Source organism: Oryctolagus cuniculus, chromosome 9 (genome assembly GCF_051225735.1).
Source record: "Oryctolagus cuniculus isolate XC-2025 breed Fujian yellow rabbit chromosome 9, ASM5122573v1, whole genome shotgun sequence".
In the NCBI taxonomy this organism is placed as follows: domain Eukaryota; kingdom Metazoa; phylum Chordata; class Mammalia; order Lagomorpha; family Leporidae; genus Oryctolagus; species Oryctolagus cuniculus.
In genome coordinates, this window is record NC_142875.1 from 106,085,618 (window position 1) to 106,103,356 (window position 17,739).

The 17,739-nt window shown below is 47.3% G+C and overlaps 1 protein-coding gene across 2 annotated transcripts in view; it reads right to left on the bottom strand.

The window, feature by feature from the left end:
• Positions 1-17,739, bottom strand: part of PRMT8 (protein arginine methyltransferase 8) — a 105,269-nt gene that overhangs the window by 52,572 nt on the left and 34,958 nt on the right. For both annotated transcript variants that reach the window (XM_002712816.6, XM_089303800.1), the window contains exon 2: positions 13,275-13,460. In XM_002712816.6, coding sequence (XP_002712862.1) covers positions 13,275-13,460 — 186 coding nt within the window. The remainder of the gene's footprint in view (positions 1-13,274; positions 13,461-17,739) is intronic.

The window sequence follows — 17,739 nt, forward strand, 5'->3', positions numbered from 1 at the left end:
TTCTTTGGTTATATTATTTCTAGATTTACCTTTAATTTTTAATTTTGGTGATATCATTAAAGGGATTTATTTTGTGATTTCTTTCTCAGGAAGTTCATTATTGGTGTATAAAATGATACAGATTTTTGTATATTGATTTTGTATCATGAAACTTTTCTGAATTTATCAGTTCTAATAGTCTTTTGGGAAATCTATATTTTTCTATATATAGAATCATACCATCTGCAAGTGTAATAATTCCTCCATTCCTATTTTTCTGCCTTTCATCTCTTTCTCTTGCCTGATTGCTCTCGCTAAAACTTCCAGTACTATGTTAAATAAGAGTGGTAAGAGTAAACACCCTTGTCTGTTTCCAGATCTTAGAAGAAAATGCTGTCAACTTTTCTGTTTTCAGTATGATATTGGCTATAGGCTTGTCATATATAGCCTTAGCTTTTGTTATGCAAAGGTATGTTCCCTAATTTTTTCAGGGTTTTTATTGTAAGGGATGTTGAATTTTATTAAGTGCTTTTTCTGCATCTATTGAGATGATCATATGATTTTTGTTCTTTGTTCTATTGATATATTGCATTTATTGATTTTTTTAGATTTATGCACCCATTTATTTGAAAGGCAGAATAGCAGAAATAAAGAGAGAAAGAGAGAGGGAGAGGGAGAGAGAGAGAGAAAGAATTGATTCTCCATCCATTGGTTTACTCTCCCAAATGGCTGCAGAGCCTGGTATTCTAGCCAGGCCTCCCACATGGGCAGCAGGAGCGTAAGCACCTGGGCCATCCTCTGCTTCCAACCCCTCAAATTGTACCAGCAGAGAGCTGGGCCAGTAGCAGAGCAGCCTGACCTGAATTGACACTGAGACACTGGCTGCCTGGGCCACTAGTGTCACAAGGGTCAGCTTGACCCACTGCTCCACAACACCAGTGCTACACTTTTTTCTTTTCATTTTCTTTTTTTTAAGATCATTTATTTATTTGAAAGGCAGAGATACAGAGAGGAAGTGGCAGAGGTAGAAAGAGAGAGGGAGAGAATCTTCCATCTACTGGTTTACTACCCAAATGGCTGCAATGGCTAGTATTGGGCCAGACTGAAGCCAGGAGCCAGGAGCTTCTTCTGGGTCTCCCATAGGGGTGCAAAGGCCCAAGGACTTGGGCCATCATCAGCTGCTTTCCCAGGCACATTAACAGAGAGCTGGATTGGAAGTGGAGCAGCCAGGTCTCCCACTGGCACCCATATGGGATGCTGACACTGCAGGTGGCAGCTTTACCTGCTGCGCCACAGCACCGGCCCCAAGTCCCACATTTCTTCATTTGCAAATATTGAAACTCCCTTGCCTTCCTTGGGTATCAATCATGGCGAATGATGGTTCTGATGTACTATTGGGTTCCATTTGCTAGTATTTTGTTGAAATTTTTTGGCATCTATGTTCATCAGGAAGATTTATCTACAATTTTCTATTTTGTTTTGTCCTTGCTTGATTTTGATATTAGCATAGTGTTGGATCAAAGAATGAATTTAGAAGAATTCCTTCCCTTTTAGTTTTTTGGAATAGTCTAGGAAGAACTGGTGTTACTTCTTTAAAGGTCTGATAGACTCTGACAATAGAGCCATCTGGTCCTGAGATTTTCTTGGTAAAATGAGTTTTTCTTACTGTTTTTTATTTGAGAAGAAAGAAAGACAGACAGACAGAGACAGAGCTCCCGTCCACAGGTCCATTCCTCAAATGCACACAACAACCAGAGTTAGGCCTGGCAGAAGCCAGGAACTGGGAACTCACGCTGGGTCTCCCACACAGGTGGCCGGGATCCAACTATTTGAGCCATCACCTGCTGCCTCCCAGGGCGCACAATAGCAGGAAGCTGGAATCAGGAGCAGATCCAGACTCAAACCCAGACACTCGGAGATGGAATGTAGGCATCCAAATGGTGTCTTAACCACCAGCTCAAATGCCTGTCCTGTCTACTATTGATTCAACGTCACTACTCAGTTTTGGTCTGTCCAGGTTTTCTATGTGTTCATGATTTAATTTTGATAGGTTATAGATGTCCAGCAATTTCTACCTTTCTTCTAGGTTTTTCATTTCATTGACATATAGTCGTTCATAATATTCTGCAATGATCCTTTGTATTTCTGTGCTATCAGGGGTAATGCCTCTCTTTCTGGTCTATGGTTTTGTGTATTTGAGTCTTCTTTGTTTTTTCTGTTAGTTTAGTTGAAAATTTCTCGATTTTCTTTATATTTTCGGAAAATAAGCTCTTTGTTTCATTGATCTTTTGTGGTTTTTAGTCTATATTTCATTTCTTTCTGATCTTTGTTTCCTTCTATTAATTTTGATTTTGTTCCTTCTTTTCTGGGTTCTTGAGATGGATTGCTTATTTGGAATATTTCTTATTTTTATTGTAAGCACTTATTTCTATAAATTTCCCTCAGTACTGCTTTTGACTTATCCCATAAATTTTGGTGTGCTGTGCTGTGTTTCCATATTCATTTGTTTCAAGAAATTTTTAAATTTCTATTTTATTTTTTCAATGACCCATTATTCATTCAAAAACATGTTGTTCTGTTTTCTAGAGCTTCTTCAATTGTTGGTTTCTAACTTTTTAAAAAGGAGTCATTTACTTATTTAAAAGGCAGAGTGACAGAAAGATAAGAAGAGACAGAGATAAAGAGATCTTCTATCCACTGGTTCACTCCCCAGATGGCCACAACAGCCAGGGCTGGGCCAGGCTGAAGCCAGGAGCCGGGAGCTCCATTTGAGTCACCCACCTGGGTGGTAAGGACATCCTCTACTGCCTTCCCAGCTCATTAGCAGGGAGCCTGATTGGAAGCAGAGCAGTGGGGACTTGAACTGGTGCTCCAAAATGAGACGCCAGTGTCACAAGCAGCAGCTTAAACCTGTTGTACCACAATGCCAGTCCCTGACTTCTGGTTTAATTCCTTGTGGTCAGAAAATATCATTTTGACTTTCTTGAACTTGTCAAGAGCTGCTCTGTGGCTTCACATATGATCTATTCTGAAGAATTTTGTATGTGTTCATAAAAAGAATGCGTGTTCTGTGGGCCCTGCTGAATGTTCTGCAGGTTTCTTGTTAGGTCCATTGGTCTATGGTGGAGTTAAACTCTATAGTTTAATTCTTATGTTTCTTCATGGGCTTCTCTTCTGGGATGAGTCACTGGTGAAAGTGGGATGTCGAGTTCCTATCACTACACTGGAGTCTGTCTACTTAGTTCTAATGATGTTTGTTTTATAAAATTGGGTGCTCCAGCATGAGGTGCATATATATTTACAATAGTTATATCTTCTCACTGAATTGATCCTTTGATCATTATATAGTGACTTTCTTTTTCTCTTTTCATAGTTTTTGTTTTAAAGTCTACTTCGTCTGATGCAAGTATACTTACTCCTGTTCCTTTCACCCCCAATTTGCATGGACTATCTTTTGCTGTCTTTTCACTTTCAGTCTGAATGCATCTTTACTGGTGCAGTGAGCTTCTCCTTGGCAGTTATCATTTGTCTTTTTAGGTTTTTATCCATTCAGCCAGTCTGTATTTTTTAAATGGAGAATTTAGTCTATCTGCATTCAAGAATATTATTGATAAATCAAGACTTACTCCTGGACCTTAGTTGTGGCACAATGGGTTAAACCAGTGCCTGCAATGCCAGCATCCCATATGAACTCCTGTTTGATCTCCAGCTGCTCTACTTCTGATCCAGCTGCCTACTAATGTGCCTGGGAGGGCATTGGAAGATGACCCAAGTATTTGGGCTCCTGCCATCCACATGGGAGACTCAGATGGAGTTCTAGGTTCCTGCTTTGGCAGCTATCTGGGGAGTGAACCAGTGGATGGAAAATTCTCTCTCTCCTTCTCCTACCCTGTAACTCTGTTTGTCAAATAAATAAAATAAATTAAAAAAAAAAAGACTTACTCTCATTCTTCTGCTATATTTCTTCTACTTGCTTTGAACTTTTCTCCCTTTCTGTTGTTCATCTTCGTGATTTGGTGGTTTGCTGTATGGATAAATCTGATTCTTTTCTATATCTCTTTTGTGATCCTGCTCTTCTAGTGAATTTTATGCTTTCCCATGTTTTCATGACAGTGGTTATCTTTCCCTTGCTTCTGGATGATGGATGCCTTTAAGCATCTTTTGCAAGGCTGGGCTGGTGGTGTTGAATTCCTTCAGTTTTTGCTTGTCTTGCGAAGTCCTTATTTCTCCTTCATTTTGTGAAGGATATCTTGGCTGGATGAATATAGCGTTTTTTCCTGGCAGTTTTTTCTACCAGCACTTGAAATATAATGTTCTATTCCCTCTTGGCCTATAAGGTTTCTGCTAAGAAACCTGCTGTGAGTCTCAGGGGGGCATTCCCTGAAATGTGACTTGGTGCTTGTGTCTTATTTTTTTAGGATTCTCTCTCTGTCTTGTACTTTTGACAGTTTGACTATAATAAATGCAGTGAAACTCTTTCTTAAAAAATTCTTTCTTTCTTTCTTTCTTTCTTTCTTTCTTTCTTTCTTTCTTTCTTTCTTTCTTTGAAAGTCAGAGTTACAGAGAGAAAGAGATCTTCCATCCACAAGTTCATTCCCCAGATGGCTGTAATGGCCAGCGCTGGGCCAGGTCAAAGCCAGGAGCCAGGAGCTTCATGTGGGTCTCCTACATGGGTGCAGGGGCCCAAGCACTTGGGTCCTCCTCTGCTGCTTTTCCCAGGCCATCAGCAGGAAGCTGGCCTGGCACCCACGTGGATGCTGGCGGTGCAGGTAGAGGTTTTACCCGCTGCACCAGGCTGCCCCCCGCAGAGAATCTCCCTATAGTCATGTCTGTTTGGATTCCTGTGACTTCCTGTGCCTGAATGTTCATCTCTTCCCCAAGCCTAGGAAGTTTTTCAGTGATTAATTCACTGAATTGGTTTTCTATGCCTTTCCCCTTTTCTTTGCCTTTTGAGATCCCAAAAACCTGAACGTGTGTTCCTTTAACGGTGTCCAGAGGTCTCAGAGGTAGTCTTGATTCTTTTTTTTTTTTTTTTTTTTTTTGGTCTGGGGTGTTTCAGAAGTCTAGTCTTCAAGTTCAGGTATTCTTTCTCCTGCTTGGTCTAGTTGTTGTGACACTTTCAACCGAATTTTTTATTTGATTTATTAAGTTAGTTCCTCCTTTCCAAGATTTCTGTTTATTTTTTTCAAAATATCTTTTTGCTGAGCTTATCATCATATACACGATTGTTTTTCTCGTTCAGTTGAACTGTCTGTATTCTCCTGAATCTCACTGAGTTTCCTGGGAGTCATTCTTTGGAATTCGTTCTCAGCCATTTTGTTGATGTCCTCTTTGTTAGGCTCTGCCACTCTAGTGACCGTGCTCCTTTGGGGGTGTCGCGTTAGCTTGCCTTCTCATACTTCCTGTGCACCCACACTGCACATCCGGCGGGTCGGCTGTGTCTATTGCTTTTGAAGATGGCTTGTGGTAAAAGACTTCTTACCGCAGAGGAAGAAGGAGGGACCCCCAAGTCAAAGCGGTGAGTACCCCAGCTTCGAGGGGTCTGGGAGGAGTCCCCCTGCTGACCCCCTGAAGTGCAGGCCATTGCTTAGGCCATGGTCCTGGGGTCACCATAGGGCTGCTGGGTGTGGCTGAGCCTGTGAGGCTACAGCCCTTCTTGCTGTTGTAGTGGGATGCCTGTGGGACCCCGTGGACGGGTATAGCAGGGCCTTCCGTTTCCTAGGGCGGTGTGTACTCCGAGATTGGCTGCTTTCTCAAGGTGGTGATGCTGCACTGAGGCAGCCTGGGCGCTGTGGGCCTGGCCCATGCATTCTCCCCCTTTGACTGCTATCATGCAGCTCTCTTGCGGAGCTCCAAGCCTCTGACAACGGTGCACCCTCCTGTAGCTAAGAGCTGGCGTCTGGTGTCTCTGGGGAGGGGCTCTAATGAGGCGCTCTCATTTACCTTTACCGTAGTGAGGATTCCTCCAGCCATGGGGCTGGGGTCTTGGGTGCCAGTGTGCTTTGCTCCTCTCTCTCTCTATTGCCACCCAGTCTCCACACAGTCCACAGTTTCCGTGTCTTCCACGCTGAGTTCCAGAACTCTCCCTCGGCCACCCACCTTGAGATACAGGTTTTTATTTGTTGTTTTTATTTTCCACTGTAGAGGAGGAAGCAACTTGTGGGCACCTCTGTATGGCCATCTTGGTATCTTTCTGTAGCTTTATATTAATTTTGAAATCAAGTAGTGAGACTCTTTCAACTTAGTTCTTTTTAAAATTAGTTTGTTTTTTCTTGGTCCTTTGTCTTTTCCATGAAAATTTTAAAATTTAGATTGTTAATTCATACAAAATAGCTTCCTGCAGTTTTGTTGCAATTGCAGCAAATCTGAAGATAAATTTGTGGAGAATTGTCATCTTATCACAATTGAGTTTTACAATCCAAGAACATTTGATTCACTTATTTAGGTCCTCTTTAAATTATTCCTGGAATGTTCTATAGATTCTAGTAGAAATTAACTCCTAAATGTTTTATTTTGCAGCACTAGATACGACATTTCAATTTTTTCCAGTGTATTTATATAGTGACCTCATAGATTACAGTCTTGATCACTTTGCCTATTAGTTCTAGTAGGTTTTTAAGATTCCTTAATGTCTCTATAAAAAGGCCCTGTCACTTGGAATAAAGGCAATTTTACTTCTTTTTTCCTATCTGTGTGCTTTTTACTTTTTGTTCTTTCCTCTTGCTTTGTTACACTGGCAAGAACTGCCAGCAAAATGTTGAATAGAACTATAGATGACAGACATCCTTCCTTTGTTCCAATAATATACAACTTGTCACCAGCAAGTATAATTTTAGCTGCAGGCTTTCCATGTCTTTTATCAGATTGAAGAAGTTCCCTTCTATTTTTAACTTGCTGAGCTTTATCAGGAACTTGTATTGAACTTTGTCACACTATTTCTACATTTATTGAGTGCAAATGACTTTCCTCCTTAAATCTATTAATCATTGACCTCCATAGATGGGTTTTGAATGGTGAACCAATACTTTGTCATGGAGTATTATCCTATTAAGATATTACTGATCTTTATTTACTCATACTTTCTTGAAGATATTTTATGTATATTTAGGAGGGATATTGATCTATAACTTCCACTCACCTTCTCTAATCCAAAATTATGCTGCTCATCATATAAGTTAGGTTGTATTGCTACATGTATGTTTTCTGCAAAAGTTTGTGGGGAATTGGTATTTTTCTTTAAATGTCTGTTGTAACTCACCAGTAAAACTACAGGGGCCTGGAATTGTTTTTGTGGGATGACTTTAGATCATGAATTCAATTTATTTCTTTGATGAAGGGTATTTTGATTTTCTATATAATTTATATCAGTTTTGACAGGATAACTTTCCAAGAAATTTATCCATTTCATCTAAGATATCAAATTTATTGACATAACGTCGTCATACTGGTCTCTCAGTATCTGTTGAATATGTGTACTACTTGTAATGATGTCTTTGCTTCCATTTATGAGGTTATAATTTGTGTTTCCTGTTTTGGTTCTTCTTGATCAGTCTATTTAGTTGTTATCAATTGAATTAAGTTTTCAAAGACCATATTTTGACTTTACTGATTTTTTTATACTGTTTGATTTCTGCTTCACTGATTTCTTATTGCATCTTAATTATTTTCTTTCTTCAACTTGCATGAGTTTTATTTGTTCTTCTTTCTCTAGTTTTGTAAGGTGGAAACTTTGATCATTGACTTTATACTTTCCTCTTTTCTACAACACATGCATTTTAAGCTATAAATTTCCCTCCATATATTGCTTTAACTGCATTCCGCAAATTATTTTATGTTGTGTGCTATCATTTAGTTTAAAATATTTTTTAATTCCTCTTGTGATGTCTCTTCTTGCCCATGAGTTACTTAGAAGAATGCTGCTTAATTTCCAATTATTTGGAGATTTTCCAGATAACAGTGCTTTTGGTTTCTAATTTAATCCATTATGTTAAAAAAAAAAAGCACTTTGCATGACTCTAATGTTAAGTTTATTGCGACTTGTTTTGTGACCCAGCATATGATCTATCTTAATAAGTACTTCCATGTATACTTGAAAAGAATGTGTCTTCTAGAATTTGGGATGCTATGTTCTATAATGCTAGTTAGGGGGCTGGCACTGTGACGTAGCGGATAAAGCCGCCGCCTGCAGTACTGGCATCCCATATGGGCGCCGGTTCAAGACTTGGCTGCTCTACTTCTGATCCAGCTCTCTGCTATGGCCTGGGAAAGCAGTAGAGGATGGCCCAAATCCTTGGGCCCCTGCACCCGCATGGGAGACCCAGAAGAAGCTCCTGGCTCCTGGCTTCGGATCAGTGCAGCTCCGGCTGTTGCGGCCATCTGGGGAGTGAACCATCGAATGAAAGACCTCTCTCTCTCTCTCTCTCTCTCTCTCTCTATCTATCTCTGCCTCTTCTCTCTCTGTGTAACTCTGACTTTCGAATAAATAAATAAATCTTAAAAAAGAAAAAAAAGAAAAGGGCAAGAAGCCATCTGAAGCTCAGCTGCAACTCCTCTGCTGTCCCAGAGTCGGTGTCTGCGATCTTGTTAGAAGCTGCATAAGATAGGGGCTTGTTTATATGAAGTTCATTTCTGGCTTTAAATGTCTTGAAGGTGAGCCGAAGCTTCCTCTGCAGGAGATCTCCGGGACCAAACAGCATCCCCAACAGCAGACACAGAACGTGGTGCATAATATGTGCTCAAAAAATTGGAAGACCATCAGCATAATGGCTAAACACACAGATCCTGGGGCCAGAGTTCCTGCATTCAAACCACACCACCCCTGCGGCTGAGCTCTGTGACCCAGACCATCAGCCTTCTGTGCCTCGATTTCTTCATCTACAGAATGCGCAATCATAGCGCCTACTATGTAAGGTTGTTGCAATGATTAATAAATGGATTAAGGTCCACAGAAGTGTTAGTCCTGGAAGTTGGTGATAACCACACCCTCTTCATCTGTGGAAGCAAACAGCTGAGGATGAGCAAGGACTGGAAGCAAAGTAATGACCTGGATGTCGGAAATCTCCCAATCACTGTTGCAGTTAGAAATCCCAACTGCCTTCCCAGATGGAACTGGGTTGGTCGAGCACCTCTCCAGGTCCTATTTTTGCTAATACAGTTCTCCAAGTGTCCTTTCCTAACTCACGTTTTGTCGCTTCTTTGGCCCCTTCCTCCTTTCCTTAAGCCCCCAGACTCAGGAGTCAGGTCCCAAGTACAAGCTCTGGGAGAAGAAAGCTGTGACATAGTAAAGCTCCCATCCTGGGTCCACCAAAAGAGCAAGCTCTGTGTCCCCTTCTTCCCCCTCACCCGCGAGCCCTCCTTGGGGGGCAGGTGGGGGACAGGGAAGTCTTGAGGCCTGTCGGACATGAGCTCACCACTCTGGCAAACGATTCCCAGCCCTCTCTGCGGACGGTTTTGTCTCCCAGCTTTCCTGCTTATTAAACGCATGACAGCACATTGACTAATTGCTGGGAAATGAGGCCCCAAGAATCTATTTCAGAAAAACCTGCAGCAGGATTCTCAAAGGCAGGGAGATGGCCGGGAGCAGGGTTGGCACCCAGAGCTCGGGGGGCTGGCAGCACAGCCACATGGGCAAAGATTCTCTTGGAGGCTGAGCTGCCCAGCCCAGGGCTGACTGTCAGAGACCCTGATCCGGGAGGTCATGGGCTCCACCACCTCAGTGCTTGGAAGCCTCAGGGGGCACATAGCTGTCACTTTGCTCCTGCCCAAGCCTGTACTCTTCTCAGAGAGGCCCTGGGTTGCAAGGCCACTGCTCAGGGTGGAGGGGTGAGAGGGGAAGAGCAGAAGTGTCCACAGGGTCTGCAGCCGCCAGCGCTCCACCCCGCTCAGCACTCTCGCACGTATCCACAGCCTGATCAAACGCAGTGCACTCCGCACCGGGCCCCCTCCTCACTCTGCTCACTGCTGCTGAGCAGGCTGCCACTGCCACCGCCACCTGGGTGGGCCCTGCTAACCATGGGGAGCAGCCTGCCCAGCAGCTAGCTCGGCTCCGAGTGGTGTCATACCAGTCTCGCCCAGACCAACAAGGCAAAGGTGTTGGTGCAAGCCGCCTGGCGTGGACTAGAGATCCCTAATGCTTGGTAACAAGAAACTCGGTCAGGCCCTCTCCTTGCCAAGAGCAACATTCGGAGTCCATCCATGTGCTCCCTTGCCTCCTGCACCAGATGATCTTGGGGGCCAAAAACAAGGTAAGGAGCACCTCGCAGGTGGAGGAAGGTCAGCCAGCCAGCCCTGCACTGAAGGACCCATGCATTCGCCTAGAGCCAGCCTACAACAGCAGCGGCATGTGCAGAAGTACTTCCTGATGAGAAGGTTGCCAAGAGCTCTTCCAGGTCAGAAATGCGTCTATGACCTGCCGCTCCTTAAGGCCAAGTCCCCTGCCCTGTCTGCGCTACACACTCATGCGCAAGTTGGGTTTGGTTATCAACAGGCAGAGTTGAAGGAAGCTGAGCTACTGTTTATTTGGTGGCCCCTGGTGTCCTCTCCCAAGTGGAGGTCATTTCCTTTGGGTGCTGGGTTGTGGCCCTGACCAGGCCTCACCTGAATGATTCAAGCAGCAGCCATGCCAACAGACCTTTGCAAGTCGGAAGGCATGCAAAGCCCTGGCACGCAAAGCCTTGTAACCGTCACCCTCGTTAGGGGCTGGGGCTCCAGCTGCTGAAGGAATTGCGATCAGTAACGCACATGTGAGTACCTTCCAGGGGCGAGGGTGTGGCCAGCAGGGACTGAGGCATTCCGAGGGCGGTACCCAAGAAGCCAACCAGAACATGCTTCCTGGGGCAGATGAGCCTGGATATTGGGGAGGGCTGAGCTCCAGGGGGTGGTGGTTAACTGATTTCTCACAGGAAGACTTCAGGCAAACCCAAGGGGATGCATTTTGAGGTTCCCAGAACTGCTCTGTCCTCCCAAGAAGCTGCCTGAAAACGGATACCCAGAGCCACAGGCCTGTCAGCCTTTGTCCCATGGAGGACAAACCCTGGGATGCAGGGCTCGGTCTTGATGAGGGGAGCTCTCAGTGGAGGCCCTTCTGCCTCCCAGAGCCTCTCCCCGGCCTCGGCCAGGGCTCCATGCCCACGCTAGCCCCACTCTGTCAGGGAGCAGGTGCCTGAGGTGGCACCAGCCCATCCTGGGTCAGGACCCTCAGAACTGGGCACAAGTCCCCAGCCCCCACTCTGTGGGCCCCAGGCCAAATGCTTTAATGTAGAGGGCAATTCTCAGGGAGTCGCCCCTGAGTGAGCCTAAGCCCCTCCCCAGAGGACTGCAGAAGGGACCAGCCAGGACTCATCAGTCCACGTGCTTCTGAAGTTTCCAGAAAGAAGGGGAACTTGTTTCTAAGGCCGTTCGGCTCAGTGGTTAGCAATGCAGTCCCTGGGGCCAAATGTGAGGGTTAAACTTCTAGCCCGTGGCCTTGCACAAAGGCAGCACAAGGATGAGCCAGGCTTGATCTGATTCTGAAGGTCGTGAGTCATCCGTAAAATGGGTGCAGACAGCAATACTGACCTCCTAGGGTGGCCCTGAGCAGAACTGGGCCAATAATCAACAACGCCCAGTATGCAGTAAGCACTTTTCAAAATGCTGGCTGTTGGTATTAAATACCCTCCCAGCAGTGGCAGCACCGCTGTTGGGACAGAGCCACAGCTTGTCCCAACATCATTCAGGTAGTCCCATCAAGTTGGAAGGGGAGCTTCAACACTTGTTGGTAGTTGTTAATTAATTTTTAAAAATTTATTTGATTTTTTCTTCTTTAAAAGTCAGGAAAAGCTCTCCCATCTGCCGGTTCACTCCCCAGATCCCTACAACAGCTGTGGTTGAACCATGCTGAAGCCAGGAGCCCAGGATGCCGTTGGGTCTCCCACATAGGTGGCAGGGATGCCAGTACTCGGACCTCGTCACCTGCTGCCTTCCAGGGTATGCATTAGCAGGATGCTGGACCGGAAGGGGAGGAGCCAGGACTCAAAGCAGGCACTCTGACATGGGATGTGGGCATCCCCATCAGCAGCCTCATCACTGCACCAAACACCAGCCCCAAAGACTTGTTCTTAAAATGCATTCATTTGCAAATGGACTTTTGTTCCTTTTTCACTATTTTCTTCATGGTATAAGGAGCTATTTTCTCTATAGGGCTCTCATGAGGATTAAATGAGATGATTCATGTCATGTACTTAGTGTGCCTGGCACTTAGTATACACTCAGTGCTAGGAGTTTGTTTTTTGTTTTGTTTTGTTTTGTTTTGTTTTGGAGGGGGCGGGAGAGAGGGGGCTCAAGCGAGAGCTGGGGGTTGTAATGTGGGGTGTGCAGGGTGGACAACACTCTGCTCCAGCCCCAGCCAGGAAGCCTTCTCTTAGGAGGCTGTGTTCTTTCTAACGCTGACATCCATCTCTCCCTCTGTGGCATATGACAGGCATGAAGATGTAAGCATTCCCAGAGAAGCAGGTGTCAGACTTGGGCCAGAGTCCCGACGAGTTTCCTGCATCTCTTCCCCTGGAGGTGTTTTCTGGCCTAAGGAACCCACATAGTGACCCCTGGGAGGCTCTTTCAGCCTAAAGATTTGGGCTGCCAGGGCCAGCATTGCGGCACTGCGGGTTCAGTGCTGCCTGTGATGCCAGCATCCTGTCTGCTCTGCTTCTGATCCAACTCCCTGCTGATGCCCCTGGGGAGGCAGCAGAAGATGACCCAAGTACTTGGGTCCCTGCCACCCACGTGGGCGACCCGGGTAGAATCCCAGGAACCAAGGATTCCACGTGGCTTCACCCTGTCCCAGCCCTGGCTGTTGCAGTCATTTGAGGAGTGAACCAGCAGATGGCAGATCTCTCTCTCTCTCTCTCTCTCTGTCACTCTGCCTTTCAAATAAAGAAACAGATAAATATTTTAAAAGAAAGAAAAATATTTGGGCTGCCCACATTGGAGCTCCTTCCAGTGACCAACGCCATCCAGGCTTGGGGTCAGGAGGAAGCAGGGGTGCCGGGGTGGAAAATAAACCTGGGGCTCCGCCCTGCCCCCTCTCTGGCCATGGGACACATGGACCCACGCTGGCACCTGCTCACTGCTCCAGGTCCTGCCCCTCCCCGAGGAACCAGTGGACAAAGAGCTCAGGGGTACAGGGGCCCTGGGAGAACCCACTCAGCGATGCTGAAAGGAGAAGAAACTGCTGCCCGGACGACAGTGACCTGGTTCGTCCCAGCTCGTCCCATCTCGTCCCAGCTCACCCTCCCCGCCACCCCAGCCCCATGATGTTTTACCTCATGGATCCCAAAGTGGGCATAGGAGTCGAAGTAATAATCTCTCGACGTCATCTCTTCCGGGTTCAGCAGCTTGGACAGTTTGCCCCGTCCCGGGCAGCTGGGCTGGGTGGACACGTGATGGACGCAGGGCACAGGCTTGGGCGGGACCACAGGCTGAGGGGGCTGAGCCGGGGGACCGCTCACCTGAGGAGAAAAGAAGGGGCCGGGACATGACACAGACGCCCAAGTCCCGCCCTCCGGGAGTGCGGCCCTCTCCTTCTCCTCCAATCAGACGCAGCCACCAGCCCTGAAGGATGCATGATCCCTTCAGGCTTCCTGGCGGTTGGGTGGTGGCTCTGATTGGCAGGAGGTGGCTCGCCAACTGAGGAGCCTAGCTAACCTGGATTTAATCCAGTCGCAGCTCTTACTGGTGGGTGACCAGAGCCGATCCGCTCCTCTGGTGAATGAGGGCAGTAATGTCTTCCTTTGCAGACTAAGAAGCCCTCAGTAAAGAGAAAAGACAGGCAGCGCCGCAGGGCACGGCACGGCGGCTAAGGGGTGTGTGTGCGGCCCACAGCGGGTCCACTGAGTCCTAACTCCCAGCCCAGCCGCTTACCAGCTGTACAACCGTGGGGCACGTTAGTCATTGCTTGCTGCCTCAGTTTCCCCATCTCCAAAGTGGCAATAAAGTGGACCCTGCCTTCTAGACTCGTCCTGAGGATTAGACAAGTTCCTGTTGTTAAAGTGCTTAGCAAAGGCTGAGCTCAATGCGCCCTTAGCAAGATCAAGTGCCCTGGCTTCTCTCCACCCCGCAGGTAGCGCCACACTCAGAAGGGACTGGCTCTCCAAGGCTGGCCGCAGGTTCTGGGTTTTCACACCTGTTGTCTTGCGCCCTGCCCTGCAGCACTGGGACACTGGCCCCGTGGCTCACCTCCCGCCTGCACACCGGAAGTGGCGCTCCTTCTCGGTCGCCCAATCCTGGCAATCAGCCCAGCGCTACCCCCTAACCCCCCCAGCTAGGTCCCCGACTCCTCCAGGCTCAGGGGAGAAGGGAGAAAAAGATGGGGCTCAGAGAGCTTCTTCTTCCAGGTAGAGCAAGGGGAGCCCAGAAGCTCAGACCACAGCAGCCAGGGAAGAGCCCTCTCCCCAGAGTGTAGAAGACCCTGTGGGTTGGGCACAAGAAAGGCCTCAGCTCGGGGTGGAGCTTTCGCTTGCGGAGCTGCAGCAGCACCCAGGGTCAGCCCCTCCGCGGCCAGGAACCCGGGTCCTGGATCCCACCCTGGCTCTAGTGAGATGTCAAACAGATAACAAGAGGCGGATGGTGCAGGTATTGGCTCCCAGTGCAAGCCCTGGGGCCGGTCTGCCTGGCTCTGAGACCCAGTTCTGCTCCTTCTCCACTGAGGGACCTTGGAAAGTCGTTTGTCATCCTTGTGCCTCAGTTTCCTCCCTTATACAACACAGATCCTAATAAAAACCTACAGGAAAGAACCGTCAGGCTGTGTGGATGAGTTTATACAGATAAAGATTTTAGAACACTACTCGAAGCAAAGTGCCTTATTATTACTACTGCTCCTGGTACAGAGACTAAAAGTCATAATGCTGTTCTGTGACCCAGTTTTCCCATCTGTGAGCTGGGTCAGCGCAGACTTACTTCCTGGTTTTCTACAAGGGAGCAGGAGGCTCCAAGGACAAAGCCAGATCAAGAATCAAGTGGGTGGGGCCTCTCGCTCGTGCTGTGGGCACAGTCTGTGTCCAGGGCTGGAGGCGGGCAAGCCAGGGGAGGGTCACGGTCCCCTTTTCCTGGCGTATCTAGGCTAATGCCTCTGGGAAATAAGCAGACTTCCCAGTTTAGCAACATCAGAATTCAGGTCGGCAAGAGCCCAGGCTCGCTGGCAGAGGCAAGCGGGGCTGCCTCATTAGAATGCAGCAGGTGTGCCCACCCCAGCTTGGGATGTTGGTCACGGTCTCTAGGAGGCTAAAAATAGACTGTGTCAATTGCACACTCCCGTGCAGGCGGCAGAGTCACCTCTAAAGCCAAAAAGGGCTCTTTGCATGGAGCTGACCCCAATATTGACTCTATTTAAATAGATTAAGGAGGGAAAAACTCCTAGTTGATTCAGGCATCACGAACAGTCAAGGTCACCAGTGCCTCCAGCATCCCTTAGCTGTCACTCAACGCTGATTCCAACAACCCATTTTCCATAGGGGCTCCCTGAGATTCTTCCTCCAATAGGCAACTTACGAAGTATCTAAGGGCTAACACTGTGGCACAGTGGGTTAAGCCACTGCCTGGGACGCTGGCATCCCATATCAGAGCGTCAGTTCAAGTCCTGGCTGCTCCAATTCCAATCCAACTTCCTGCTCATGGACCAGGGAAAGCATAGAATGATGGCCCATGTAAGTGTTTGGGCTCCTGCCACTCATGCAGGAGACCCCGATGGAGTTCAGGGTTCCTGGCTTCAACCTGACCCAGCCCTGGGCCCTTATACTCATTTGAGGAGTGAGCCAGTGGAGGGAAGATTTCTTTCTCTCCTCTCTCTCTATCGTTCTGCCTTTAAATAAAAAGTAAACAAGTCGTCGAAGTATCTGCCATGTGCATGAGACAGAAATGAATGGATTTGGGCACCTTTCACTGCAATAACCACAGATCGTGGGGTGAAGAGGTGGTTCCAGCCCTATCTCCGGTTCTGAAGGCCACCAGTCAGCTCTGTTCTTGCTAAGGGCACTTGCACTCTGCCAGTGGCTGGCCAGCTGCACCCTCTCCATGAGGCTGCACATGTTGGGGTGGGAACAACAGAGGCCCACGATCCCTGGGCACTCAGCTACACGGAGCATAGCTTCTTATTCCATCCATACCCACTGAACACCTATGACATCACGGCACTGTGCAGAAACAGATATTGGGGACTGTTTCCCCTAAGAACTCTGCTTTCTGATCCAGTAGGTGCTGGAACAAGGTTTGTTCTACAAAAGAAGTTCGAAGGGGCCAGCACTATGGCACAGTGGGTAAAGCAGCCAGCTTCAGTGTTGGCATCCCATATAGGCGCTGGTTCCAGTCCTGGCTGCTCCACTTATGATCCAGTTCCCTGCTAGTGCACCTGGGAAAGCAGTGGAAGATGGCCCAGGTGCTTGGGTCCCTGCACCCACGTGGGAGACCCGGAAGAAACTCCTGGCTCCTGGTTTCGGATCAGCCCAGCTCCAGCAATTTGCAGCCATTTAGGGAGTGAATCAATGGAAGAAAGACCTTTATCTCTGTCTCTCCCTCTTTCTCTCTCTGTGTGTAACCCTACCTTTCAAATAAATAAATAATAAATTTTTCTGAAAGAAAAAAAAAGTTGTTCAAGCAAATTGTTCTGGGCATTCAAAGGAGAGAACATTCTATTCAGAGTCAGGAAACCCTGGGATAGCTGGCAGTGGGGGAAGGTGTAGGGTTTTATGAATGGATTTTGGTAGGTGGAGATGGTGGCACTGCCTTCGAAGAGGAAGGGGTGGTTGGAATAGAAAGATGAAGTGGCAGGAAAGCACCTGCTTGGGAACAGCTTGGCTGCGACGGTGGGGAATCTGGCTGAATAGAAATCATGGCCAGGCTAAGAGGTGGTAACTAAATACTGCAGAGGCTGGGGAGATGTTGCTGTGTTTTAGCCAGGGAGTTCTCTGTTTGAGCTCGACTTTAGGAAGATGAATGTGGTAGCAACAAGGAGGAGAAAGGAGCGGAGGGACTGGGATTGGGGAGACACGGGATGAACTTGGGAGGCTATTGTCAAAGTCCAGCCAAGAAATAATGAGAACCTGAACTACTGGGGCGCCCAAGGGGCTGCCTGCCAAGGAATTGCAGAAATAGAATATATAGGGGTTGGCAACTGACAGAATGTAGGGGAAGAGAGGGAAGCTGGAATCAGAGATGACTTCAACATTTCAAGCCTGGGTGAGTAGGAAAATGGTGATGACATGAACAGAAATCAGCAAGTCAGCAAGAAGAGGCAGCTGTTGGGGGTGGGGGGAAGTAATAAATTTCAATCTGGATGTGTGGAATTTGAAATGTCATTGAGTCATATAAGAAAAGATGTCTAGCAAGCAGACATTAATGCGGCTCCAGTCAATCAATACCATAAACAACACTGAAAGGCAGGTGATAAACTGAGAAATGTGTTCTGACATAGGAGTGTATGGCAGACAAAGCCTACCACCCTTCATATGGAGAGAGCTCTTACAAACCAATAATAAAAGATGGATTCCTGGGGCCAGCACTGTGGTGCAGTAGGTTGGGCCACTTCCTGTGACGGCCAGCATCCCATGTGAATGCCAGTTCAAGTCTTAGCTGCTCCACTTCCCACCCAGCTCCCTGCTAATGCACCTGGGAAAGCAGCAGAAGCTGAGTGCTTGGGCCCCTGTGACCCACATGGGAGACCTGGAAGGAATTCCAAGCTCCAGGCTTCAGCCTGGTCCAACTCCGGCCATGGTGGCCATTTGGGGAGTGAGCCAG